Source organism: Stomoxys calcitrans, chromosome 5 (assembly GCF_963082655.1).
Source record: "Stomoxys calcitrans chromosome 5, idStoCalc2.1, whole genome shotgun sequence".
Taxonomy (NCBI): domain Eukaryota; kingdom Metazoa; phylum Arthropoda; class Insecta; order Diptera; family Muscidae; genus Stomoxys; species Stomoxys calcitrans.
This window is the reverse complement of record NC_081556.1, coordinates 93,072,724-93,095,504: the sequence shown is the minus strand read 5'-3', so window position 1 is coordinate 93,095,504 and position 22,781 is coordinate 93,072,724. Positions and strand designations below refer to the sequence as shown.

General features: G+C 41.1%; 2 protein-coding genes and 1 long non-coding RNA gene across 3 annotated transcripts; 2 read left to right on the top strand and 1 right to left on the bottom strand.

The window, feature by feature from the left end:
• Positions 1-311: 311 nt before the first annotated feature.
• Positions 312-1,735, top strand: LOC106091516 (dynein axonemal light chain 4). The gene is made up of 3 exons (XM_013258054.2): positions 312-667; positions 881-964; positions 1,184-1,735. The coding sequence occupies exons 1-3, from the start codon at positions 596-598 to the stop codon at positions 1,346-1,348; spliced, it is 321 nt and encodes a 106-aa protein (XP_013113508.1). The 5' UTR covers positions 312-595; the 3' UTR covers positions 1,349-1,735.
• Positions 1,736-5,442: 3,707 nt separating this feature from the next.
• On the bottom strand, positions 5,443-21,922 carry LOC106091517 (pre-mRNA-processing-splicing factor 8). Its single transcript, XM_013258055.2, has 12 exons — positions 21,790-21,922; positions 20,533-21,608; positions 19,932-20,057; positions 15,063-15,485; positions 14,782-14,999; positions 14,497-14,723; positions 13,409-14,426; positions 12,592-13,165; positions 12,375-12,525; positions 12,137-12,313; positions 8,625-8,916; positions 5,443-8,563 (listed from the first exon to the last, which is right to left on the bottom strand). Exons 2-12 carry the CDS (start codon positions 21,567-21,569, stop codon positions 5,619-5,621), a joined length of 7,188 nt encoding a protein of 2,395 aa, XP_013113509.1. The 5' UTR covers positions 21,570-21,608; positions 21,790-21,922; the 3' UTR covers positions 5,443-5,618.
• Positions 8,889-11,874, top strand: LOC106091519 (uncharacterized). The gene is made up of 2 exons (XR_001222013.2): positions 8,889-9,149; positions 11,477-11,874. It is a non-coding gene; the product is annotated as an uncharacterized LOC106091519 (long non-coding RNA).
• Positions 21,923-22,781: the final 859 nt, after the last annotated feature.

Genomic DNA, 22,781 nt, shown 5'->3' with positions numbered 1-22,781 from the left:
TTTAACAACAAAACTTGAATCGGACTGCACTCATGTTCCTTAGTGGAATGTTCATGGGCAAAATTTGCATTTGCAAAGTATTCTTCTGCATTTTAGGCCGCGTTTTAAAGAAAATACTACGTTGATTACTTTGAGCTGCGCATAACAGCTGCAAATGAAAATATAGTTGGGGGTGTTAGTGCCCAAAAAGCGTTGTCAGTTTGGGTCCCTGTATAATTTCACATTTGAACGAATGTGTTTGATTTTTTTCGAAAAATGATAGCACATGTTACAAAGCCATATGCAAGACTAAACACCCTCATAATTCGTAGCGTATAAATGGATGACAATAAGTCTTAACAAACAATACAAGTGCACCCTTACACGCACAAGGAGTCAAAGAGAGTTGAATATCATTTACCGGCAGTAGTAATACAGGACGAAAGAAGCAAATTAATTGGATTGGAAACTCCGAAGCGAACACTTAGAAATAACAAGCAAATGCTAAAGGCCTGTCAGACAACGAGTAAAATAAAAAAAATCTCCAAAGGAAATTTTGTATTTTAAGAAAAACAATTTTGGATAGTTAAGTTAATACACTGAAAAGAAGGGCGCAATGGCTGATGATGGCGGGAACCCGGAAAAGGAAACCGATAAAAAAATAATTCATGTATATCCTTTGGTAAAGGTAAGAAGCAAACAGAATGTCCACTATATTTCAAGCAAAAAAGGATGACACATCTAAAAATCGAAAAAAGTTCGCCAATTTCTTAAGGATATGATGATTGAATAGTTGATGTTAAGAGAATTCTTAGCATGTAGTCAGAGATGTGTTGGCTTTTGCTAGGCTTTAATTTAAATTAAATCTGCATTCAAAATACTAAAACTTTTATCTCCCAAGCACTCGGATATGAACGAGGAAATGCGCACCGAGGCATTGGAATTAACTATAACTGCTTGCGAGAAGTACGCATCTAATTATGAAGTAAGTTATTATTATAGGAAAAATCTAGCCAAATACAAGACGGAGCACCCTCAAATAGAAATTTTTCAACCCTTAACGAAAATAATTACTTTCAATTCCATTTTTACAAAATTTTACTTAAAAGAATTATATTTTATTTGAAGTATCTCCTTCTTGCATTTATATATGACCTAAGTAAATCCAAACGCCATTCAACCCCCTTAACATTGTTCATTCTAGCAAGCTGCCCGTGTCATAAAAGAAACAATGGACCAAAAATTCGGCATTTACTGGCATGTTGTAGTCGGCGAAGGATTTGGCTTCGAAGTCACTTATGAGACAAAAAATATACTCTATTTGTTTTTCGCCGGCAATTTGGCCATATTGCTATGGAAGTGCTCTTAAACTTATCATCATCCACCCAATGTTGTTGTTTTTTAACAATTAAATATTTTAGTTTGTTTAAAACGATAATCATATTAAAACAAAAACCGAAAACGCCTTAAAAAGATAGTCCAAAACCAAAGAAATCAGATAGCGCTAATGGTGTATATGTACCTACATTTTTATTGTAACTCAAAATTACGTCCTTACAAACAGGATATTTTGCAAACATAAACAAATAAACAAATCTGTTGTTAAGGGAAACCACAAACACCCAACAAGTAACAAGCAAATGAGGTAATACAGCATACATAAGCATCAAATAAACCACCAATTGTATTATCGAATAATCAAACTTTACAACGAAAATAAATATGTTTTTTTAATTAAAAATCATATTTTTTGAAATATTTGTAGTTTGTGATTCAAACCAAATTATAATTGAGATGAATATTTTTAACAAATTGGGGTCAGAAAACCCAGCTCTTCACAATGTATTTGGATATAACTCTTTTCACAGCAAATTACCATCCAGAAATTTGTCTTACTTACTTACTTTAATGACATAATATTTGTTCCACTAGCCGAACGTTGAATAGGGTTCCAGGCGCCTCGATCTTCTGCGCTCATTCTAAAATCTGACACCAAGCTTCGAGGTGTCTCCCACCACTTGATCTTTCCATTGGGCTTTTGGTCTTCCCGGTTTGCGTGTACCACCGTGTTTGCCTTCAAAAAACTTCTTTGCTGGAGCTTCTTAATCCATTCTGACAACATGACCTGGCCTCAGCAAGTAAAAGACGGATTTTCTGTCATGATCTTGCCGCAGTACATGGGGCTATGCTGCGGTGGACTGCCTTTCCTCTACATTCTTGGGACAAACATAAATGAAGACAATAATAACAACAAAACCAACAAAAATGACAGCAACAACACCGATTATAAACGGTTGATCGGGGGCAAGGAACTTTGAGACCACCAAGGTAGTTTCTGTACGCCCGACTAGTCCGTACGCTGTGGACAATTTTGATGGCTCACTTCCTACCCAGTCCACAATTCGTCCGTTATACAATGTGCATCCGACTTCAGTGGATCTCGCAATAAGTGAGACGCGAGGAGAGAGGTCACCCGTGATAGAGGACCTTGAGAATAGGGCTAGCCGCGCAATACAGCAAGTTAGAAAGACGTCTTAGAGAGATGGCGAATGATGAGTCTTATATTGGACTCAGAGAGTGTTCCTGCTGGTTTGAAGGCAGACCTAACCTTGTCTGACGAGGATCTGGCGACCACAGTAATTCTAGCGCCGGCTCTTGGAGGGGCCAAATCAACAAACATATCAGGAGCCCTCTCCGTCTAAACCAACACACGACAAGGCGTCGGCACATGCGCCATCGCAATGAGTCGGAAACCAACGAGGAGGCCATCCAGCGATCTGACGTTGGAGGCTCCGGGCCAACCGGAGCCTGCGTCCAGTGAGAATACCCCGCCAACCGAAGGCCAAGAAAGCAAGGTATGCCTAGAGGGAAAGAGAACTCATCATGCTCAACTGGAGAACGCTTTTTCGTCACGAGAGGAAGCGTCTAAGCGTTGAAAAGAAGTCGAGCTTGCTGGGCAAACTCTCTGTGGACAATAGGCGGTGGCTGTTCCGTGGCCCACGACGCAGAGCGATGGCTAGAATTTTGGAACTCTCCCCCACTGGTGGCATCGAAGGAGGCAGATTGCGATGACTCGTCTGATAAAGGGCTCATCAACCACATGCATAGAGGTGGCGCCCATGCTGCAGCCAATGATCCTGGACCAGTCGCAGTAACATCAGTAGATGCTGTGTTAAGTGAGGGGGTGTCTGGCAGCATGCCGGGGACTGCCCAACTTTCTCGGCATGGTGGTGTCCTCTGCCTCTTTTCAAAGGACCTTCTGCCTCGCGGCAGGCTGCTTCTATCAGAAGCTATTTCGCCACAGACTCCTGCGAAGAGAATTAGATCAACCAAAGAAGGAGGTCCCTGGAGGAGTGACAGATGCCACACCGATTGCCCGGCAGGTGTCGGGCGGAAGGGGCACTTAAGGTGTCAAGATTCCCACTGGAGATGTTGCTACAAAGAAGACGCCCAAAACACGTTCCGTACCTGTTGGTTGACAGGCTGGGGAAGGGCAGACAGCTACTTCGAGCCAAAGATTGGCCATTGTGGACAGTTCGAAAGCTGACCATGAGGTCATCCCAACCCACTGGAAGCAGTTGGAAAACGAGCAAGTCAGGCTGATGCTTTCAAATGGGTGCAGCAACGACGATATAATTATTGATGGGAACCATTAGAAGGATGGACTCAAGGCAATCGATTATGCCAGCGAAAAATCCAATGATTTCTTGTGCTGGGCAATTGAGAATACTGGGTCCTCCTGGCCAGGAACGAAGCTTGTGCTGTATCGATGGCTGACTTACCTGTTTGGACATTGGCTACAGTGTGGATCCCGGCTGAAGGTATTGAGTTGGACCTGCTGGCCAAGCAGAACGTCGGGCTCTACTCAGACAGGTGGAAAGAACTTTCCACAAAACCCTGTGCAGAGAGCAGTGGTCTGATTCTGAAGGCATCTATTGGCAAGGTTCGGAACGGATAGAGTGCAGACTAAGGGTTGGATGTCAGTTCTGCTATATCTGGCTCCCGCAGTCAAAGACGGATTCGAACGAGGACGCTAAGAGTAGTGCAGAATAATATACATCACTCTGTGACTGCCTCGAGTGAACTAAACATCGATTTGATTCAGGAGCCCTACGATCGTGAGAAATTGGGTCTCTGGGTTGAACAATGCGAAGTACACCATCTTTACTCCGTCTACGGATGACATGGTAAGGATATGCATTGAAGGAAAGAAGAGTTGAAGAGATTTAAGGATTAATCTAATTACAGAAATGGCGATCTGACGATCCCCAAAGAGGTGTCGCACTGCGTCACGCCTTTTAAACTCGACTATAAGAAGGAGGTTCCATATCAATGAGCTTGAATTTACATTTCCTTTTTATTACCTTCACTATTGAAGGCCACCGTGACCTATACGCTGAACGCCTGGATTCGGAGACTCGCGTAAACATCACCAAAATTTCTCAGCGTTGATCATTTCTTCAATAATGCTACCGGCATTTTTGAAGCATTCAGTCGGGTTAAATTTCTTCTCTAAAAATTGGATTAAGACCCTATAAAGTCAACATATGATTGATCGCATTGACTTTCGATGTTTGTCTAGCGATTTCCGATCATCAAGAGCATGTTAATTTTCGATCGAATAAAGCTAACCGCTTTAAATTGTGCACAAATGAATCTTGATTGATAAAGCTGAATTGAGATTGAAAATCGGATAAATCGCTCCGTTTAGATATAGCTCCAATATAAACTTACTTGTCATTAAACATAATTCTTATTCGTTGTAACAAGTCATGTGATGTTAGGACTTTCAACATCTGTGCCTAGTGAGCCCTGAAAAGAGAGTGGAAAGAGGAAATTAATCCGCCCCATGCCACTTTTGGGCATACACCTAGGCTGAATCGGTTTGTTATGCGCTCTAAACTAAAAAGTTACCTCGAAAAAAAAAAAATTCGAAGTCAGGAATTCTCTGCTACTTTCAAAGTCCCTTATTGTTCTCCATTCCACGCCCGTTATTCGGTTCATGACTGGTATTGCGCCACCACTAAGTGCCGGTGTCTGCCTGTCGCGAAAGCCGGGCAATTAACTCCAACGTCTCTTCATCTTCCGCAAATGATATCACTTACCGCAACTATTATGAAGTGAGTTCGTAGTTCGATGTGCCCTGTTATGATACCAAAAGCCACACTGATCTTCTTACTTACGTTCAGTAGTAGCCAAGTCTTCTCACGACCTGGATCTCTCATAGGTTTCTTTGTCCTATCGACCGTTTCACTGTTCCACAGTACTACATAAGCGTTCGTCGATCACATCCTTGACTCGAACTGCGTCACACCGTAAGGCTATGGATTAGCCAAGTTGACCACTAAAACACCTAAACTTTTTCTATCAAGGTTTTTTCTTTTATTGTTCGACTTTCCAATATAGATACAAAAATTATTAAACGGTAACCATCATTGCATTCGTACGAACACTACACTAAACTTCAGTTTTTTATTGAATTATCATTCACTCAAAGTCTTTTATTCTTTTCAAAATAAAACATTTCTTGTAATTTTTTTAAAACATAAGTGATAAAAACTAGTTTAGATACTAAACTCTTAAGCGCTACGAGCTACATTTGTATATCTGTTGTTTCTAAAAAAATGTTCGACCAGAAATTACGCATATACATCTTCACGATCTGCTCCGGAACCATCACCGCCATCTTCCAAATTGGCAAATAGTAAGAAGTGGGATGGCCTATGAATTTCATGATAAAATTCCTTGGGATTCGCCAGTTGAAGTTCATATTTCATATTGGGATCATGCCGTACGCCCATAAAGTTATAATTCCAACTACCCTGGGCGGGAACCATAAAAAAGCCGAGGAATTTGTTAGACAGCAGCATTTGTACTCTCTCATAGTGGGATGGTAGGTAACCTTTGGGATTATTGCCTTTGTCTGTGTTTTTCGAGCCCCATTCAAAGCCGGACGGTGTCAACTTATACGCGGTTAGGGAGCAAGAACCAGGCGTGAAGGAGCACGTGATAATTATTGTCTTCTCCCCATCCCATGTGGAATTCTCTTGCATCACTTTAGCGTGAGTGGTAATATCCTGAGGCGATAGTTGAGGCAATTCATTCGGCTGTGTATGAATCCATCCCAGAGGTTCCATATCTTTGAGATACTGATGTGTGGGCAGGCTGTTGGGTAAATTAATAGTTTGATGGGTTCCCCACTGCGGGGGCATCACAATACATCGTATTTCCTTGACCTGGGGGTTATCTGGCGGACTCACACCATATAAATAGCCAGCAATTTGAGCTCTCAAATCAGATATTGTGACGAATTTTTTCAGAATATTCTTGGGCAGAATATATGTGTATCCGGTTTCCTTAATGTCGTCGGAGGACACATAGATGTGATTAGTTCTCAGGTGCAGATTCGTAGCGGAGATGGCCCTAACACGCCATTCGGTCTTAGAGCTAAACGTTTGCGTTTCATAATTTGATGTTGTGGAGGTGATGATTTCATCGCCATGTTTATTCGTTGTCCTTGTAGTGGTAGCAGTCAATTGATTTTGTTCCTTAGTTTGTTTCTCAATTTCGGCAATCTGTTGTCTTTGAGCGGACGGAGCACTTATTTCCATACCCAAAATAATGTCACGAATTTCCGATTGCGTCAAAGAGGCCACATTCACGTTGTTCTTTTTACCATAGTCAGCAAGGATTAAATCCTTGAGTTGTACTTCCACTTTAATCCATTCTTCGTCAGTTAAAGTAGGCCAAATGTGATGGGCTTCGGTAATGGTGGTCTTATCTGGTTTCAAAATAATCTTCGTTCTCTCCGTATTGACATGGAGTGCTCTAAGAATCAATATCAAACGGCTGAAAGCGGTGTAAGAAGATATGGTCTTCAACCAATCGTCGTATAGATTGAAGAGAACCATTTGTGGTTCAGTGGCCTTCAGGATCAAATCACCAAACTTTTCAACTTTTAAGCAAGCTTGGAAAGGCAACTGTAGCTCGGAACCCTTAATGACGATGTTTGGAAAATCTAATAAATGCACTTCCAAAGGATCCAACATACCCTTGCGCGTCACAATAATCTGCTTTGGCTGTTCTTCCACCGGAAGAGATCGAATCAAAGCAGCAACTTCTTCTGCCGTCTTCCATTTGGCCAATTGACCCAGACGCTTTTGTCCCGCCCATACTGAGGTGTGAATGATCTTCAAGAAGAGCTGACCAGTTCGAGGGTTAAATATAAAGATTGCACCGTTTATGGGCTTTGTTGTTAAATTACCCTCGAATGTCTTGTGAATGGTGACACGATACACATTTGTGTCATCCACGAACCAGATAATTTGATTTGAGAACAGCTCACCATAATTTTGGGAGCTTAGATAGGGTTCCGTGGGCTCCGAAGAATACAATTGCAAGGCTTTTCGTATGCGTTCTCTCAACACATACAACGCGGGATTGGCTTTCATAATTTTTGCCATGGCCTGTTGAATCAAAGTCTTGCTTCCAGGAAACCAATTGCCATAGGCAGAATGAAGATTATATGCCAAATCAATCGAAATGAGGACACCGGTTGGTGATGGATAAATAGACATGTTGTCGGTAGTATAATCTAAGAACTTTGCTCTAGCATAACGTTCAACATCATGAGAATCGTAGTCACCCCAACGCAATTGAATATCTAGCCAATATTTCTGTGTAGTTGTATTATCCATTGTGTCCTTAGTGTCGGCCAGCAACGAGGGTCTCGAGACATTCCATTTGTAAGCGGGGAAAAGTAAAATATCGGCACACGATGAATTCATTTTATATGATTTACGCGGATGAATAGTTTCTTTTTGCACTGTTTCTATTTCCAGGGCATCCAGCTCCTGATCAAAGACTTGACACAAATCCATTACAATCGATTCATGTATTTTTTGCCATAAATGGGCTCTGAAGATTTGAATTAATGAAATTTTCAGCGTGGGAATCTTACCGTGCATGAAGATACCCGTTAAATCCAATTGCACCTGGAAACCGACATACACATTGGCTCTGTTTATAGTAGGTGACCACCACAAAGTAAAACGACGATTGGGAATTTGATTCAAACCAGATCTTTGGGCATTTGTCAACTTCTTATATTTCATGGACTCTTCGAACCCAGAAGCTTTCTCCCAGAACAGACCTTCCCAGGTGGGGAAATATGTACCCTTGAAGAGTGTATGCTCAAGTATACCCTCGACACCTCCCAGAGCCTGTATCATGTCTGTACGATAATTATTTAAATTCCACAATTTACCATCGTGCCTTTGATGAGTCCACCAGAAGGGATTTTGCTTAAGCACCTGATACTGTTTAAATTCTGTGCGTATGCGCCAACCTTTATCATAGGCCAATGTATGACGATCCTTCTGGAACAGCGTATTGATACGGGGAATGCCACGATCCCAGCTGTCTTCCAAGTCCTCCAAAGTCAAACGTCTATTTTGTGTACTAGCCTCTTGACGTTTCAAGGCATATTCGGCCCAGACACGTTGCGAGTCGATAAATTCACTCTCCCAAGGCTGAATGTATCGATAGAGATTGGGAATAAGTTGATCTTCGTCATGGGACATACCTAAAAACGAGTTTATACGATAAGAAAATCCTTAATCAGTTGTAATGAATTTTAAACTTACCCGATCTGAAATGAGTAATGCCCACATCGGTCTGCTTGGACCAACGTAAATCCGATTGAGGTATTAAAACGTGACCCATACTCAACATTCCAAGTCCACCTAATTCTTTGGGTGTATAGAACACGACAGGTGGAAAACGCGAAGGCATTTTAGAGTTCAAACCAATCTTTATACGTGTTTGTATTTTATTTTCACATTTCACCAACAAATCCAATAATTCCTGCGTATTGACAACAGCCTCCCGGAAATATGTCATAAGGCCGATCAATGCGGTGTTCCACTTGTTGACAATCTGTAAAAGTTCAGCTGTAGTTTAATACTTGGCCAAGATATTTGGTTAAAAAAACGGGGTTATTTGACAGTTCTATAAAGGAAATCTGTCAAATAAACCTATTGCAAATCTACAATAAGTTTTTTGATTACCGGTTCTATTATTTGCCTCTTGAAACGACACAAGGAACTTTTATAACATATAAGAACAACTTAGCACACAAATGACAAGAAATTAAAAATGTGATAAATTCAGTAAGTAGAAAATTTTTGTTTTTATTTTATGTATGTTAATCGTTTTGTCATATCTGAGCATTTGCTATGTTGTTACCCAGATTAAGTTTCGCTGCAACTTCTGCAGGCTTCTCGTGAGCGTGCACGCTTTTGCTTGTTGAATAGGCAAAGAGCTCTGTTGTGCGTTGCAACGTTTTGGTCAGCCAGCGATGATAATGAACATACGCCCTCAACCGCCAGCTTCCGCTACATACCGTGAACCTAAGTTCGTATGTTAAGCCTGGATATCATTATGTGTATTCATTCCGCGAGACACCGTACTGTATAACACCACCGCAGTCCTTTCATAACCTAGTGCTAAAGGGGGCGTCCGTGTTCTTCTTTACCCCGTCGCCCAGCCGTGGTACGTCACGACACACCTTTGGTTCCAAGTGTGGTTTTTAATCGAAAAACCCCGTCCTAGTTCATCTTGATCTGGTACCTCTGCGTAACGTTCCTGGGGTCGGCAAAAACCCCTAAAGATGAATAAACCCCTTTAGCTTAATAAACAGATTGTGTAAACTGAAACTAACTCCCTTTTCTCTACTCTAGTCATTGCGAATAAAAATGTTCCGAAACGGACCCTTCCGTCGCAAGTTATACCCTAGCACACGAGGAGGAACCTGTCGTTATCGAATGCTAAGTTACCTATAATCGAATGCGTTCTTCTAGTCATATTGTACGAAAAATTGATACATACACCTTCTGCCTAAAATAGCTCATCAGGCTCCTGTTGTCTTACTATTCTTTAGTCAGGTTCCTTCTTTTTCGACCTCAAACGGGCTGTATATAAGTTCAAAGGTATCCTCTTCATCGCTACAATGGGATACCCATTTGTACGATAAGATACTCTCGTACAAATGGGTAACGAGAGTGCTATCAGAACACTCAATGTATCTGTTACCAGGAGGACTAACAGGGAATCTCACGTCGTCAGGGAGGGCTAGTGGATCTTAGTTGTCAATGGGATTCTTAGGCCCTTCGAGCAGGAAAGAGTACTAGTGGTTGAGTATTTTGAGCAGCGGTCGCTTTCTCCCTACTGTCTCTTTCTCCTCTACTGTCGCTTTCTCCTTTAGGACGCGCTTAGGAAGCTGCCGGGATGGGCAAGGGGCAATGGGCTTGGCATAAACTCAGGAAGACAGAGCTGGCGTTGTTGACTAGAAGGAGATATGGTGAGTTCAGGGGACCGGTTCTTGATGGAGTGCGTGGAGTTGTCGCTCTCTCTGGAGGCAAAATACCTGTGTGTTATTCTTGACCAGTAATTGAACTGGAACGGTGAGGAGAGAGTCAATCGGGGGCTGAATGCGCTTTACTCATGTCGCTTCTCGGTGGTCCACTGGTTTTACACTGCTATGGATCAGCCGATAGGGTGCCCGGTGTCGCACCGGGCTCTCGAGAAGGTTTATATTCACGGTATGTTCGAGAAGGTGCTGGGTATTGCAGCGGTGCTTATATGAGGGGCCAGGAGGAGTGCTCCGAGAGCAGCGGTGATTGTGATACTTGATCTGATACCTTTGCACTTGTACGATTAAAGCGCGGAGTTGAAGACTGCTCTCAGATTCGGGAAGTCAGGGAAATGGCGCTCTTTGGATTTGGGACATTCGTTTGTTTTGCAGAAGGCTGCTGGCGTGGGACGACTACGTGACATTGGCGGCCCGTCGGAGTTTCTTCGATGGCGACCTGGGGGTTGTCTTCCCAGGGAGGGAGCTTTGGTCTGAGAGCGGACCGCCATTCTTGGGTTCCCCTGTCTACACGGATGGATCCAACCTGGATGGGGGCATCGGGACAGGGGTTTTTATTGAGTTCCTAGGAATTAGGGGGTCATATAGAATTCTGGATGGGTGCAGTGTCTTTCAGGCAGAGGTTTTCGCAATCCTCAGAGTGGGCTGGCGTTGTATACTATGGGGTTGCCAAGGCCTTGCGGCCATGGTTCTCCAGAACGGGGACGTCGATTGTTCTCAAGCTGGGACAGCGCGACCTTTGATTGTTGGTGGAAGTCCTTACCGACCACTGCAATGTCAGGTCGCTGACATAGCGATAGGCTCGGGGGTTTCTGCAGAGTCTGTGGGGATGAAGAGGAGTTGGAGACGTTTACGCATTCGCTGTGCCAGTGCACCGCGATGACGGGGAAAAGGTGTAGGATTAGGAGTGAACACCTCTTCTTTTCACTGAGCTCTCTATAGTCTCTCGACCCCGGAGTCATTCTTGAATTCTGCAAGGATCTGGAATGGCTGACGGGCGGCCCTCTAGTCGGTGAAACTTTTTCTTTCTAGTTTTTATTTATATTTTTCTAATGGTTTTCTTTCTAGGAAGAATACAATGTACCAGAGGTCTCCGAGTGAAGCGAATGGGAACTGTGGTTGCCAGACGGGTGTCCTTTAACCTAACAATCACCTCCTAATCCTGGCGTCATTTGTGAGCTACCATGCCATGTTAAAACTTCTACCCATAGAGGTGCGAGCTCTCATCGTTGAGCCTAAGCTTGAATCGGACAGCACTCAGTGTGCCCCTGTATCTTAAAGGAATGTTCACGAGGAAATTTGGTAACAGCAAACTGGTCATATGAATGTCGATGTCATAAAATCTTGTGTTGAATCATTTAGTTACATTCCGTTATGGGATACCTGATAGTAGATCCTAAATTTTTAAATCGTTTTTAAATTTTTTGTGCAGAAATGTTGTTAAAAAAATCAAGTTGCTTTTTAAACACTTTTTTATAATTTTTTTGTATTTGCTGTTGTTTTCTGATAATTTTTTTCTAAAAAATAATTTATTTAAATGTAAAAGGTTCTATTTTTTACTTTTTATTAATATTTTAGGCCAGAATGTTTTAATTGATTTTGTGTTATAACATGTTTATGTCTTACCTTATCCGCCTTGGGTCGTTCAATTAAAGGCAAACTTAAGATTCTCGAACCTGATTTTCAACATAATTCATAATTTTTACATTTCCCTTGTGCAGTACTTACCTTAGTAAAGGTTGTAGAACCTGATGCCATTAAAATTTGTCTAACACGATTGTGGAAACGTCCCAGAGACTCATCATCTACACGCAGAAAACATTGGGCTGTACGTTCTTTAGTGACCTCATTTTGTAAATTCCAAACACCATCACGGTGAGTGAATTCCTCGTTTTGAGTGCGACACTAAAAGAAAATCATATGGGTAAAACATCGATTCTTTTGCAAGTCTATATTTAAAAGGAACCTTGGGCAATATTCTGCATTCAAAACCGCACATATTGAACAACAGATTCGGATTATCCTTGGAGTATACTGAAACAAATGTATTTTCCCAATTGATTGTAGTTACAGAGCGTGGAAGACGATTTTTAATGTCCCAAAAGACAGCACGACCTCTGCAAAAATTTCCAAACATTAATTGTATCTTATCATGAGAATTTTCCTGTTGCAAAGAAACCTACAAGTTTACATCGTGCTTCATTAAGCGCATGCGAGCATCTCTGGGCCAACATTTTTTGTTGTTATAGCCAACAATGTTCTCGTTGTTTGGATCGGGATGTTCGGTCAGATAACGCTGTATTAAATCCCTAGCTTCCTCAGCTGTGAATCTAAAGAATAAGTGTATGCGATCAACATAACGACAATACAAACGAATGGGATGAGCCGTCTCTGTGGGTGTATCTTGAAAGGTAAGGAAATCGTTTGGCATTTGTGGTGGACCAGCCATTTCACTAGCACGATGAAGACCCAAAACGAGCAGGTCTAACACCAATCCATAGTATTGAGTTATAAACGATGAAAATTGAAGGCCGCGTATAATGCCATAACTGTTTGTGTGATTCATGTCTTTGTAATTGATGACCACATTATTCTTTGCCGTCATATAATCTGCAATATTGTGATCCACAATGAGACGCAGCAAACGATTGAGTAGGGTAAGATCAATTTTTTCATAAAGCTTTTCAAAGCGGGACTCCAGCAGAACGTTGCATTCTCCCTCGCCGACATCCCAAACATCTTGTAAATTGTTAATTCCTGAATAAAGACGACCTCATTAGAATTTGCATAAGATTCTTGCTGAATTATTTGTTTATTTATTGTTTTTGTATTTTCACTTTGGTATATTTCCACTTCGCTGTTGAGAACACCCAATCAGCGTGAGGTTTGCAACAAGGGGATTTCAAATACAAATCACCTTGCTTCAAATCACACGAAGAGTAGGCATGGTTATAACTTTTCCATTAATTTCACACTTTATTTTTCCTAAGAATATCTTACCTTGACACCACTTATAGGCCAATAATGGTGGTGGTTCTGTATCACTAGGTTTAATCCATGGCGGAAACAGCCTTCTTTTGTCTGCCTCATACCAAAGATATTGATCTAGGTAAGCGTCTGTGATTTTTTCTAAAGGCTCCACATCGTAGACAGGTATTAAGTGACTGTAGAGATCCATGAACTCAATGCCAACCTCTTTGAAAGCGCGCTGTGTAAGCAAGTGTCTCTTAATACGTGACAGAGCTTCGTGGGGATTATCATAGGCCTGTTCAATCAGGCCCAATTCTTCACGTTGGCTTTGATTTAAGCGGGATTTAACACTGTAGGCTTCTTTAAGACGTTCCAGGGCCAAAATTAAAAGTTTAGTGTCATGCTTATAGGACAGAGGGGGAAATGGTATGGGACCAAATCTCCTTGATTCAAGCCAATGCACGGTAGTTGTGTAAATAGCCACTGCCTCTTCGGGTGATATATAAGGACCATCTTTTAGATAATTATGCTGGCGTTCTTGCTCGGCCTTAAGATACAGGCGAGTTAATCGACCCAAATTCTTCTTACACACAGTTTTATCGACCGTGGCACCACGTCTTATACGTTCACGATTATAATGGGCAGTATTGGTCCACCAGTCAGCTTTCATTTTAACATATCGCAATATCATATTTTCTATGGGTATAGGCAAACCTGGAACTTTCCAAGGAATATTGGCTTTCCAGCAACGCCAAGCTTCAGACAAATGCTGCAAAATTGTTCTGGCCTTATTTTGCTTAATACCCTCAGGCATCATGTCCACTATATCATGCATAACAGAAGCTCGCAATTCTAAATCGAAGTGGGATTCAACACGTTGTTTTGTAACCGTTTTGGCCACGCCCTTTGAATGGCGGCCTTCAAACTGTCGGGAAAGCAAATTGCCCAACCAACGCTCTAGCAAAGGAGTAATGCCACGCATGAAGAACAACCACACACGCCATCCTGGGGCCCAAAAACCACAACCTGGGCCTTTGCCTACGGGACCCTGAAAAGAAAAAGGAAAAAATTCCAATTTGTTCCTACTTTCCCCCATTGCAGATTATCAAATCTATTACCGTATTAAAGCGATAGTATATCAAATGCTTTAAATCCTTGCACATTCTTATTTGCCTCATTAGCTTGTACTTGTAACGATACATGCCCGTCAGTTGTCCCACATGAGCAAATATATATTGCAAACCATCAGCCAATTGGAAAGCATCCACGTTATTAAGACGATACTGGACATGTGAATCAATGATAAGTTTGGTGAGGCGTAGAATTTCTCGGCACAAGTGAAAAGCTGTAGCAGACGAAAAATCATACAATATGTACATACACTCGAGATATTACTAACTTACCATTGCCAAACCGACTTTTCTTTCGCTCTTTGGTGGTTAAGGTTTTCACCGGCTTCAAATTGAAATTGTAATCCAAATGAAGGTAATTCAGATTCTTACGATGAATCAAAAGGTTCAGCATATTATAACCCTGACGGCACACTTGAAGACCAGCCTCAACCCAGTCCAAAGTAGTGGTTTGAAAGAATTTCGTAGATTTAAATGAACGAAACAGATACCTAAGTATAAAGGATGCATATACAATATGAATTTGAAAACTGACACAACGAATTTACCCTTACCGTTTTCTTTGTGGTTTCGGTCTGCGGTGCTTTAAAGCATTCAAAACGTAATACTTTAGAAGTTTTTGATAACTGACACGCACTTTTACTGGATGTCCGGGAGGACAATGCTCTTTGTACCAACTTTTTACCAGAGGAATATCAATAGCTCTGCGACAACGGCCCGAACGTAAATTAAATGGTCTTGGTGCCCACAGTAGAGAAATGCCATTGGCTGTGTTGTCTGTGTATAAAGGTGTATCCTGCAGGAAGGGCTGTACTTCTTCGGGTAAGGAGAAATCTTCATCATCATCCGGCAGAGGTTCTGCAACTTTGACTACATTGGCGTGACGATGGGATATAGGATTGATAAGGGGATCAAAATAAAAGGCCGGCAGATCAGGATCTTCTGTTTTTATGTAAACTACATTGGGAGTATGGTACCTGAAAAATTTATAATACGAATTGTCTTTACCAATTGTTAAGTTATGTAAGCGCTACAATTATGCAAAATACATGTGTTAACAAATGTTTGATTTGTCCAGCAGCATAAAATGATAAATTTTCAAATTAAACGCTTGCGACAACAAATCTCCTAGATAATATGCATATGTAAGTTTTTTTGGTTAACTATAAAATTGGTAGTAATTTTCTTATAAGGATTTTTTTATATTTCACTTTATTTGCCAGATCAAAATTTTAGCTCTTCAATTTTGCTCAGTATTTCAAAGTGATAGATATGTTAGTTTTTCTTCTATAACATAACACATGGGCCGAAAAGTGTTCCAAAGGCGAAAGATACGAGCTATTTGACCATGAGAATGAATATAAATAGAATGAAAGGTTTTTTTATTAATTACAGAAAAGAAATTGCCAGACACACAAGCGGTATGGACACAGCAAAACACACCATTGGTGGACGTTTCAGGTGCTTGGTTAGGGCCCATTAGCAACGCCATCGTATTCACTAAGCTTACCGTCTGCAGGCTCATAGTTCCCAGTTTGCTTGTCTCTGGTTGATAAGCTAAGAACACACATGGGATTTGCTATGGAATCTAAGTATATCAATTCCTTCATCTAGTGACCTTCAAGCCATTAATCTCCCAAAGAAACTAGTTCCTACCGTTGGGGTACCTGTTCTTGTGGTATCGCAATGGACGAAAACGTCTGATGAAATCGACCTCCCCCGGCAAACCAGAGTAGTTCTGGCTCAATTACGTTCCGGCAGAAGCCGCCGCCTCAATTCCCACAGAGCTAGGATTGATGCCGACGTGCAAGATGTATGTCCTGATTGTAACCAGGGACCGCACGATACACGTCACCTGTTTAACTACCCGGCCAGACCCACTAGACTCAGACCCAGATCCCTGTGGACGCACCCCATCTTAGTCGCGGAGTTCCTTGGTCTCGACACTCAACAGAATCAAGCAGACGAAAGATAGAATACAATAAACTGCTACAACAACAACAACACACCTCGAGAGCCCGGTGCTACATCAGGGAATGGCCGAACCACAGGAGTGTCAATCCAGTGGATCGTTCTCGGAAGTCTCAATCTCGAGGTGTGTCATGGCGCCATGTTCGAGAAGGTGCAGGGTATTGCGGCGGTGCTATTATCCGGTGCGAGGAGAAGTGCTCCTACAGCAGCGCTGAATGCGATACTTGATCTGAAACATTTGCACTTGCACGTAAAGTGCGCTGCGTTGAAGACTGCCCTAAAACTGAAAGAGTCAGAAACTTGGCGCTCTTCGGATTTCGAGCATTCGTATGCTCTGCGGAAGGCTGTTGGTGTGGTACGAACTATGTGCCGGGCAGATCTTTCTTCGTTAGCGACCTGGAGATTGTCTTTCAGGGGAGGAATCTTTGGTCTGGGGGCGTCCCGCCATTCTTGGGCCCCTCTATTTACACGGATGGGTCCAAGCAGGAAAGGACACCTAGGAAGGGGTTTTTTTTAATTCCTTGGAATAAGGATGTCACATAAACATCTGGATGGGTATAGTATCTTTCAGGCATAAGTTTTTGCGATACTCAGGGCCTTGAATGTGATCCTGAGTTAGAAGCGGTTGCCCTCTCAAAAAAGTTACGATTTATATGGATATTCAGACGGGTCGCGTGAGGTCGAGGCTTATCGGGTGATGCAAAGAGCTTCTCGGACGTTTAGGGGCGGGTGTCAACCTGTGATGGGTTCCGGGCCATCAAAGTTTGGCGGGTAACAAAGCGGCTGACGAGCTGGCCAGGTTTGGGCCGCGGATGAACTCGGGGAGTGCGATGGCGACGGTGAAACCACCTTTGAGTTGGCTGTTGGGGATGGTGGATTCCTACAACGACGAACGTGCTGACTCGGCATGGGCCGGCGTTATAAGCTGCAGCGTTGCGATGGCCCTGCGGTCAAGGTTCTCCGGAACGAGAACGTCGATTGTTCTCAAGCTGGGGCAGCGTGATCTAGGATTTTTGGTGGGAGTCCTTACCGACCACTGCAATGACAGTTCGCTGACATGGTGATGGGCTCGGGAAGTTGAGGATTTCTGCAAGGTCTGTCGGGATAAGGAGAACTTGTAGACGGATGAGCATCTGCGATGACGGGGAGAAGGCGTAGGTTTATGGGTGAACAAATCTACTATTCACAGAGTTATCTACAATTTCCCGAACCCGAGGGAATTTGGAATTCTGCAAGGATCTGGAATAACTGTCGGGGCGTTTTTATGCATATTTTTCCAAAGGCTTTCGTTTCTCTCTTCTGTCCTATTTCTTTTGTTTCTATGCCTTTAACCTAACCTAAAATGAGACTTCTAATATTCAGACAGCTTTTGAATGGCACATTGAATGTATTGCGTGCAAACAGTGATATGATTTCATGTCTTCTTAATTTTACAACTTATCGAGTAAATCGTGAAAAGTAATATTTAATCTGCCACCATCTGCAAACTTCCAGCGTTTCTTTAACATTTCAGTATATTTTTTGTAAAACGATTTATCTCTGTTCCCAAAATAAGCTTCAGTTCTAGCAATCAACCCGCCATTGTGGTAAATCTCTTTCCTTGGTGCATTTTTTCAGGTTTGCATGTAATAGTAGTCGCTGGTAGCCGAATCTGGTGAGATTGTTACACGGTGCATAGGTCGCGCAACTATAGTTGCGTTATCATATCATATCGGATAAAGAAATATATATTTTTCGAAAATCGTAAATTTTGGTACAATATTATACGAAAAAGCTAATCTTCACCTACACCGAATGGAGAAGGCTAGAATTACGAAGTGAACGGAGTTTGGAAATTTGTTGCATTTGGCCAATTTTAAAATAATTAACAAAACGACTGTTGAGAAAAATTATCTTTTGGTTACGAAAAAGCGCAAAATAGACGAAGGAATACAAAGTTTATGTATACCTTTTTTTCTGTTGTTGTATTTGTACCAGTGTGTTGTACACTGAGGCGGAAGGACTATATCGAGTCAATCCGGTACGTATCGGCAGCCACGAGATTGTATTGTTCACCATTTCCTAAGCAATTGCGATGTGACGGATTTTTTTTTAAATTTTGTCATTTTTAAACTCACATTTCATGACCAAAATTTCCGAGAAATTGCATGGCATAAGCCAACCGATATGCCGACATAATTTTCAACCTTTTTTTTATTAACTTCATAATTTTATTTTTACAATTTTTATCAAAAGGCAAATGGAGGGAAGGAAAGATGGAAAAATGGAAGGAAGGATGGAATGTAGTATGAATTGATTGAAGGAAGAATGGATGGAGTGAACGAAGGTTGGATCGATTGTATAAAGAATGGATGTATGCAAGAATGGATAGTAGGAAGGATGAAGGAAGGAAAGACCCGGTGGCAGAAAATATGAACGAAGTAAAAATGCATGGAAAGAGGGATGGAATGACAGTAGTCTGTGTCATTCGTATTCATTCGGACCATAGGCTTTTCTTACTTTAATTGGCTATGACAGAATATTTGTTCCACTAGCCGAACGTAGAATAGCGTTCCAAGCGCCTCGATCTTCTGCGCTCATTCTAAAATCTCTGACATTAATTTTCGAGGTGTCTCCCACAACTTGATCTTTCCACCGGGCTTTTGGTCTTCCCGGTTTGCGTGTACCACCGTCTTTGCTGGAGCTTCTTCATCCATTCTGACATGACCTAACCAACCATAGATATTGAACAGTCAGATGCTCTTGATGTTCTTGGCATGAGGAAACAATGTGATGTCCGTTAGTCAAAACACGTATTCGAAGTGTCGAAAGAAGAATTCAAGTGTTTGGGCTTTCTTAAGCGGAAATATTTCACCTCTTCTGATCTTCTCAATATCTATACTACGTACATCAGGCCGAGGATGGAATATAACTCTCATATATGGGCAGGAGCTCCAAAATCATCCTTGGAGCTACATGACCGGGTTCAACGGAGAGCGATGGTGTTAATTGGGGACAGTAGGGCATCCAACTCTATTGCTTCTCTTGAACATCGTAGGAATATGGGTAGTGTTGTATTGCTCTATCGTTATTTTCATGGCGTGTGTTCCAGGAATATTCGTCTTCTTATCGCTGACGTTAGTTTGTTCACCAGCAATACAAGAATTGCCAGGAACTCACACCCGTTTGTAATTGATAAGCCAGTCAACCGAACCATGCATTACCGAGAAAATTCATATTTCGCCGAAATCAATAGTATGTGCAATCGACTTCCGGCTAATGTTTTTCCCACCGACATTGACGTTCAGAAATTTAAGACGAATATCAATAAACACTACTCCCTCTTTCCCCTCTCCAAACCTTAACTTTCCTAATTGCCAAGGCAATGCAAGCAGATATATATCTACATACAGATTAAAGCTATATATACATTATCATATTATAAGGAATAAATAATTAAAAAAAGAACTTACCAAGAAAGATGTACGAAATGAGGCATATTGTTGTATAAATAAGGAAAAGCAATCCTGTATTCGGTACGTATTGGTTGGCGAATTATTACTTTGTTGATATCGTTAAACTCATTCCAATCTTCGTCACTAAAAGAAGTTAAAACAAAAATTTATACATTTATTAACATTAATTCAAAATAGTTTAGTTTTTTTACTTATTTATTTAATCAAACCGAGCCCAAGTAGGCTGTGTTGTTTGAAATTGAAACTTAACACAATTTAACAACTTATATAAATAATTATTATAAATTTATATAATTTGAAAAAATCAAAAAATAATACATATATACTGAAACCGTATACAAATTGAATATTAAAATGAACCAAATTGATCGTTTAAAACCAAGGATATCTTAAGGATAAAGTTATCACATGTTAGGCTCTTTCTGAATGCTAAGTTTGAACCAAAAACGCCGTTCCAGACATACAACTATTTATTAAAATGAATAACTTTGTAATATTTGGGAAGCAGATAAAATTCATATTTTGTTCGATAAAAAAACAATCATATATAACTTACAGCTAAAACTAAAATAGAATTTTTAAAAAACATACTACTTACCCAACATTGTGGTCCTTTATCAAAGGTTCGAATTTTGGACCCCCTGGAATTGCCATATTTAAAGCTTTGGCTGTAAAGAAACTCTTTGGATCAAAGAGATAGAAAAAATTACTATCGACCAAATCCGTAAGAAGTTGGTTTGCCAAGCGATATAACGTTGCCAATTGCGGTAGGGTTAAATTCCATTTTCGATAAGTCGACCCATTTACATAGGGCGTACCAACCAGAGGCCGATGATCGTAAAACCATTTACAAACGGCAGCATCTTCATCTGAGTCCAATTCAATTTGTATAGCCTCCAAAGGTTCAACATCCAACACGTTATCAGCATAATCCAAAGGAGGTTCTTCGTCATCAAAGGGAGGAAATCGCATGCGCTTGAAGTGTCGTCGATCACGTTTTTCACGCCGCATCATAATCCACATGGTGCCCCATTGGGCTATATAAACCGGCTCTATTACCCAGGGGATCTCGTTAACAAAAGTAATGGCACCCGTAATATGATAGAGAACTTGAACGTCTCTTATTTGTTCCCAAGGCATTGGCATGTTCTCTAAAAGTTTCAATACCGCATGTGGCATATATTTTAAGGCTCCCAAATAAACACGTTTATCATGGCGATATTTTCGAGATGTCATGTCACCATGATCTCTGATAATTTTTCTTATATGCTCTGGCGGCATATCCTCTTTCTGAGCATCTACAAAACCAAATTTGCGTTTTTCTGCAAAACGTTTCGATTGTAGTTGCTGCCATTTCATTGATTTCTCAAGAAGCTTTTCTTCTGTCAGCTCAGGCTTTGGTGTAGGTATTTGACCAAGCTGTGGCTGCCCGACCTGAGGCGCCATTCCCACTTGTGTTGGAGGTGGTAATGGAGCGCCCGGTGGTGGTATTTGCTGTATTTGATTAGCCATTTGATGCGCATGAAGGTGGGCCTGTTGGGCTTGAGCTGCCGCAGCATAGGCCTGTGCCTGCTGCTGAGCCATCAACTGTGCCGCCCAAGCATTGGGAGGAATCATATATGGCGGTATAGACATTTTCGGACAAAAAGTCTTCCGCTTTCATAAAAGAAAAATCTGCGACGAAAAATATAACACGTTTAGTACTTTTTTACACTTGCAAGAAAGTGTCTACACATTATTTTTGCGGCATCAAGCCGACAGACAGACAGTACAAAAAATACATACATATCGTAAAAATTTTCACTAATGTATTACAGCTTAAAAAACACTTTTGCACTTAAAAAAATATACTTACATTAAAAAGAGTCACTTAGATATTCGATATCTTACGTTTTATCCCCGGCATCAATTATAAATTAAAATTTAACAAAATTTTTTCACAAGAAAAATAAATTGCAGATCTCACAGTCACACAGTAGAAAAACGATTGAGAAAACGTTTTTGTGGGTTTTAGCCGTCGGCTTGTAACGTGAAACAGCCGCCGCCAGCACAAAACATCCCTATCAAAATCGTTAAAATCTAAACTCAATCAAAGAGTTTGCAGTCAGCGTCTAGAGTTAGAGAAAACAGACGTGGTTAGTGTCAGAGAATGGCAACTTCACTTTGAAATATATATTTGATGTGTTTTAGCTTAATACTAGTGCTAACTTCATTCACACGAAAATTGACGACGAAATATGCTGCATTCTATTGGACGACATTAAACAAACAAAAGTCGAACAAACCTACATAACAAAGGCAACTAAGACTTAACTATAATGCAAACGCACAACCAAAACTCAAACAGCCATGACATAATGCCAGGTAGTGTACCGTAAACAGCTGAGTACAATTTTTTCTTGCGAAGCACTATCTGTCGACGAGTTTTAGTTGTGCGTGTGTATTATAGTTAAGAACCATACTAAACACAAACAACGAAAAATGGCGCGAACTAGTAACATACACAAAATCAGAGTTGCACTAATATAATAAATTATCTCATTATGTTAAGAAAATAAATTGAATTTAATTATCTGTTATACTCAGGTTACTGAAATGTTTGTGTGTAATTATTTTATGGGCCTTATTGGCTTTATATTACATATTTGGTTAATAAATTAAATGAAATCATTGATTTTGACAGATAGTGCCCCCAATATTTTGTTGTTGGGCAACTGCCACTACCTGTACTTGAATATATCAAGGTACCAGCCTTAAACCATGATTATCTTGGTACCAGCCTTAATTCGGCAGTTTAGTCCGCAAGTCACGTAATTCACGCAGTCATTTACGTTCGAAATAAGAACA

Coding starts and splice junctions, on each gene's coding strand:
- LOC106091516 (XM_013258054.2), top strand. CDS start 596: ATGGCTGATGATGGCGGGAACCCGGAAAAGGAAACCGATAAAAAAATA. Junction 668..880: donor ATGTATATCCTTTGGTAAAG/GTAAGAAGCAAA, acceptor TTATCTCCCAAG/CACTCGGATATGAACGAGGA. Junction 965..1,183: donor AGTACGCATCTAATTATGAA/GTAAGTTATTAT, acceptor TGTTCATTCTAG/CAAGCTGCCCGTGTCATAAA.
- LOC106091517 (XM_013258055.2), bottom strand. CDS start 21,569: ATGTCTATACCGCCATATATGATTCCTCCCAATGCTTGGGCGGCACAG. Junction 20,058..20,532: donor ATAAAGGACCACAATGTTGG/GTAAGTAGTATG, acceptor AACTTCTTTTAG/TGACGAAGATTGGAATGAGT. Junction 15,486..19,931: donor CATTTCGTACATCTTTCTTG/GTAAGTTCTTTT, acceptor TAAATTTTTCAG/GTACCATACTCCCAATGTAG.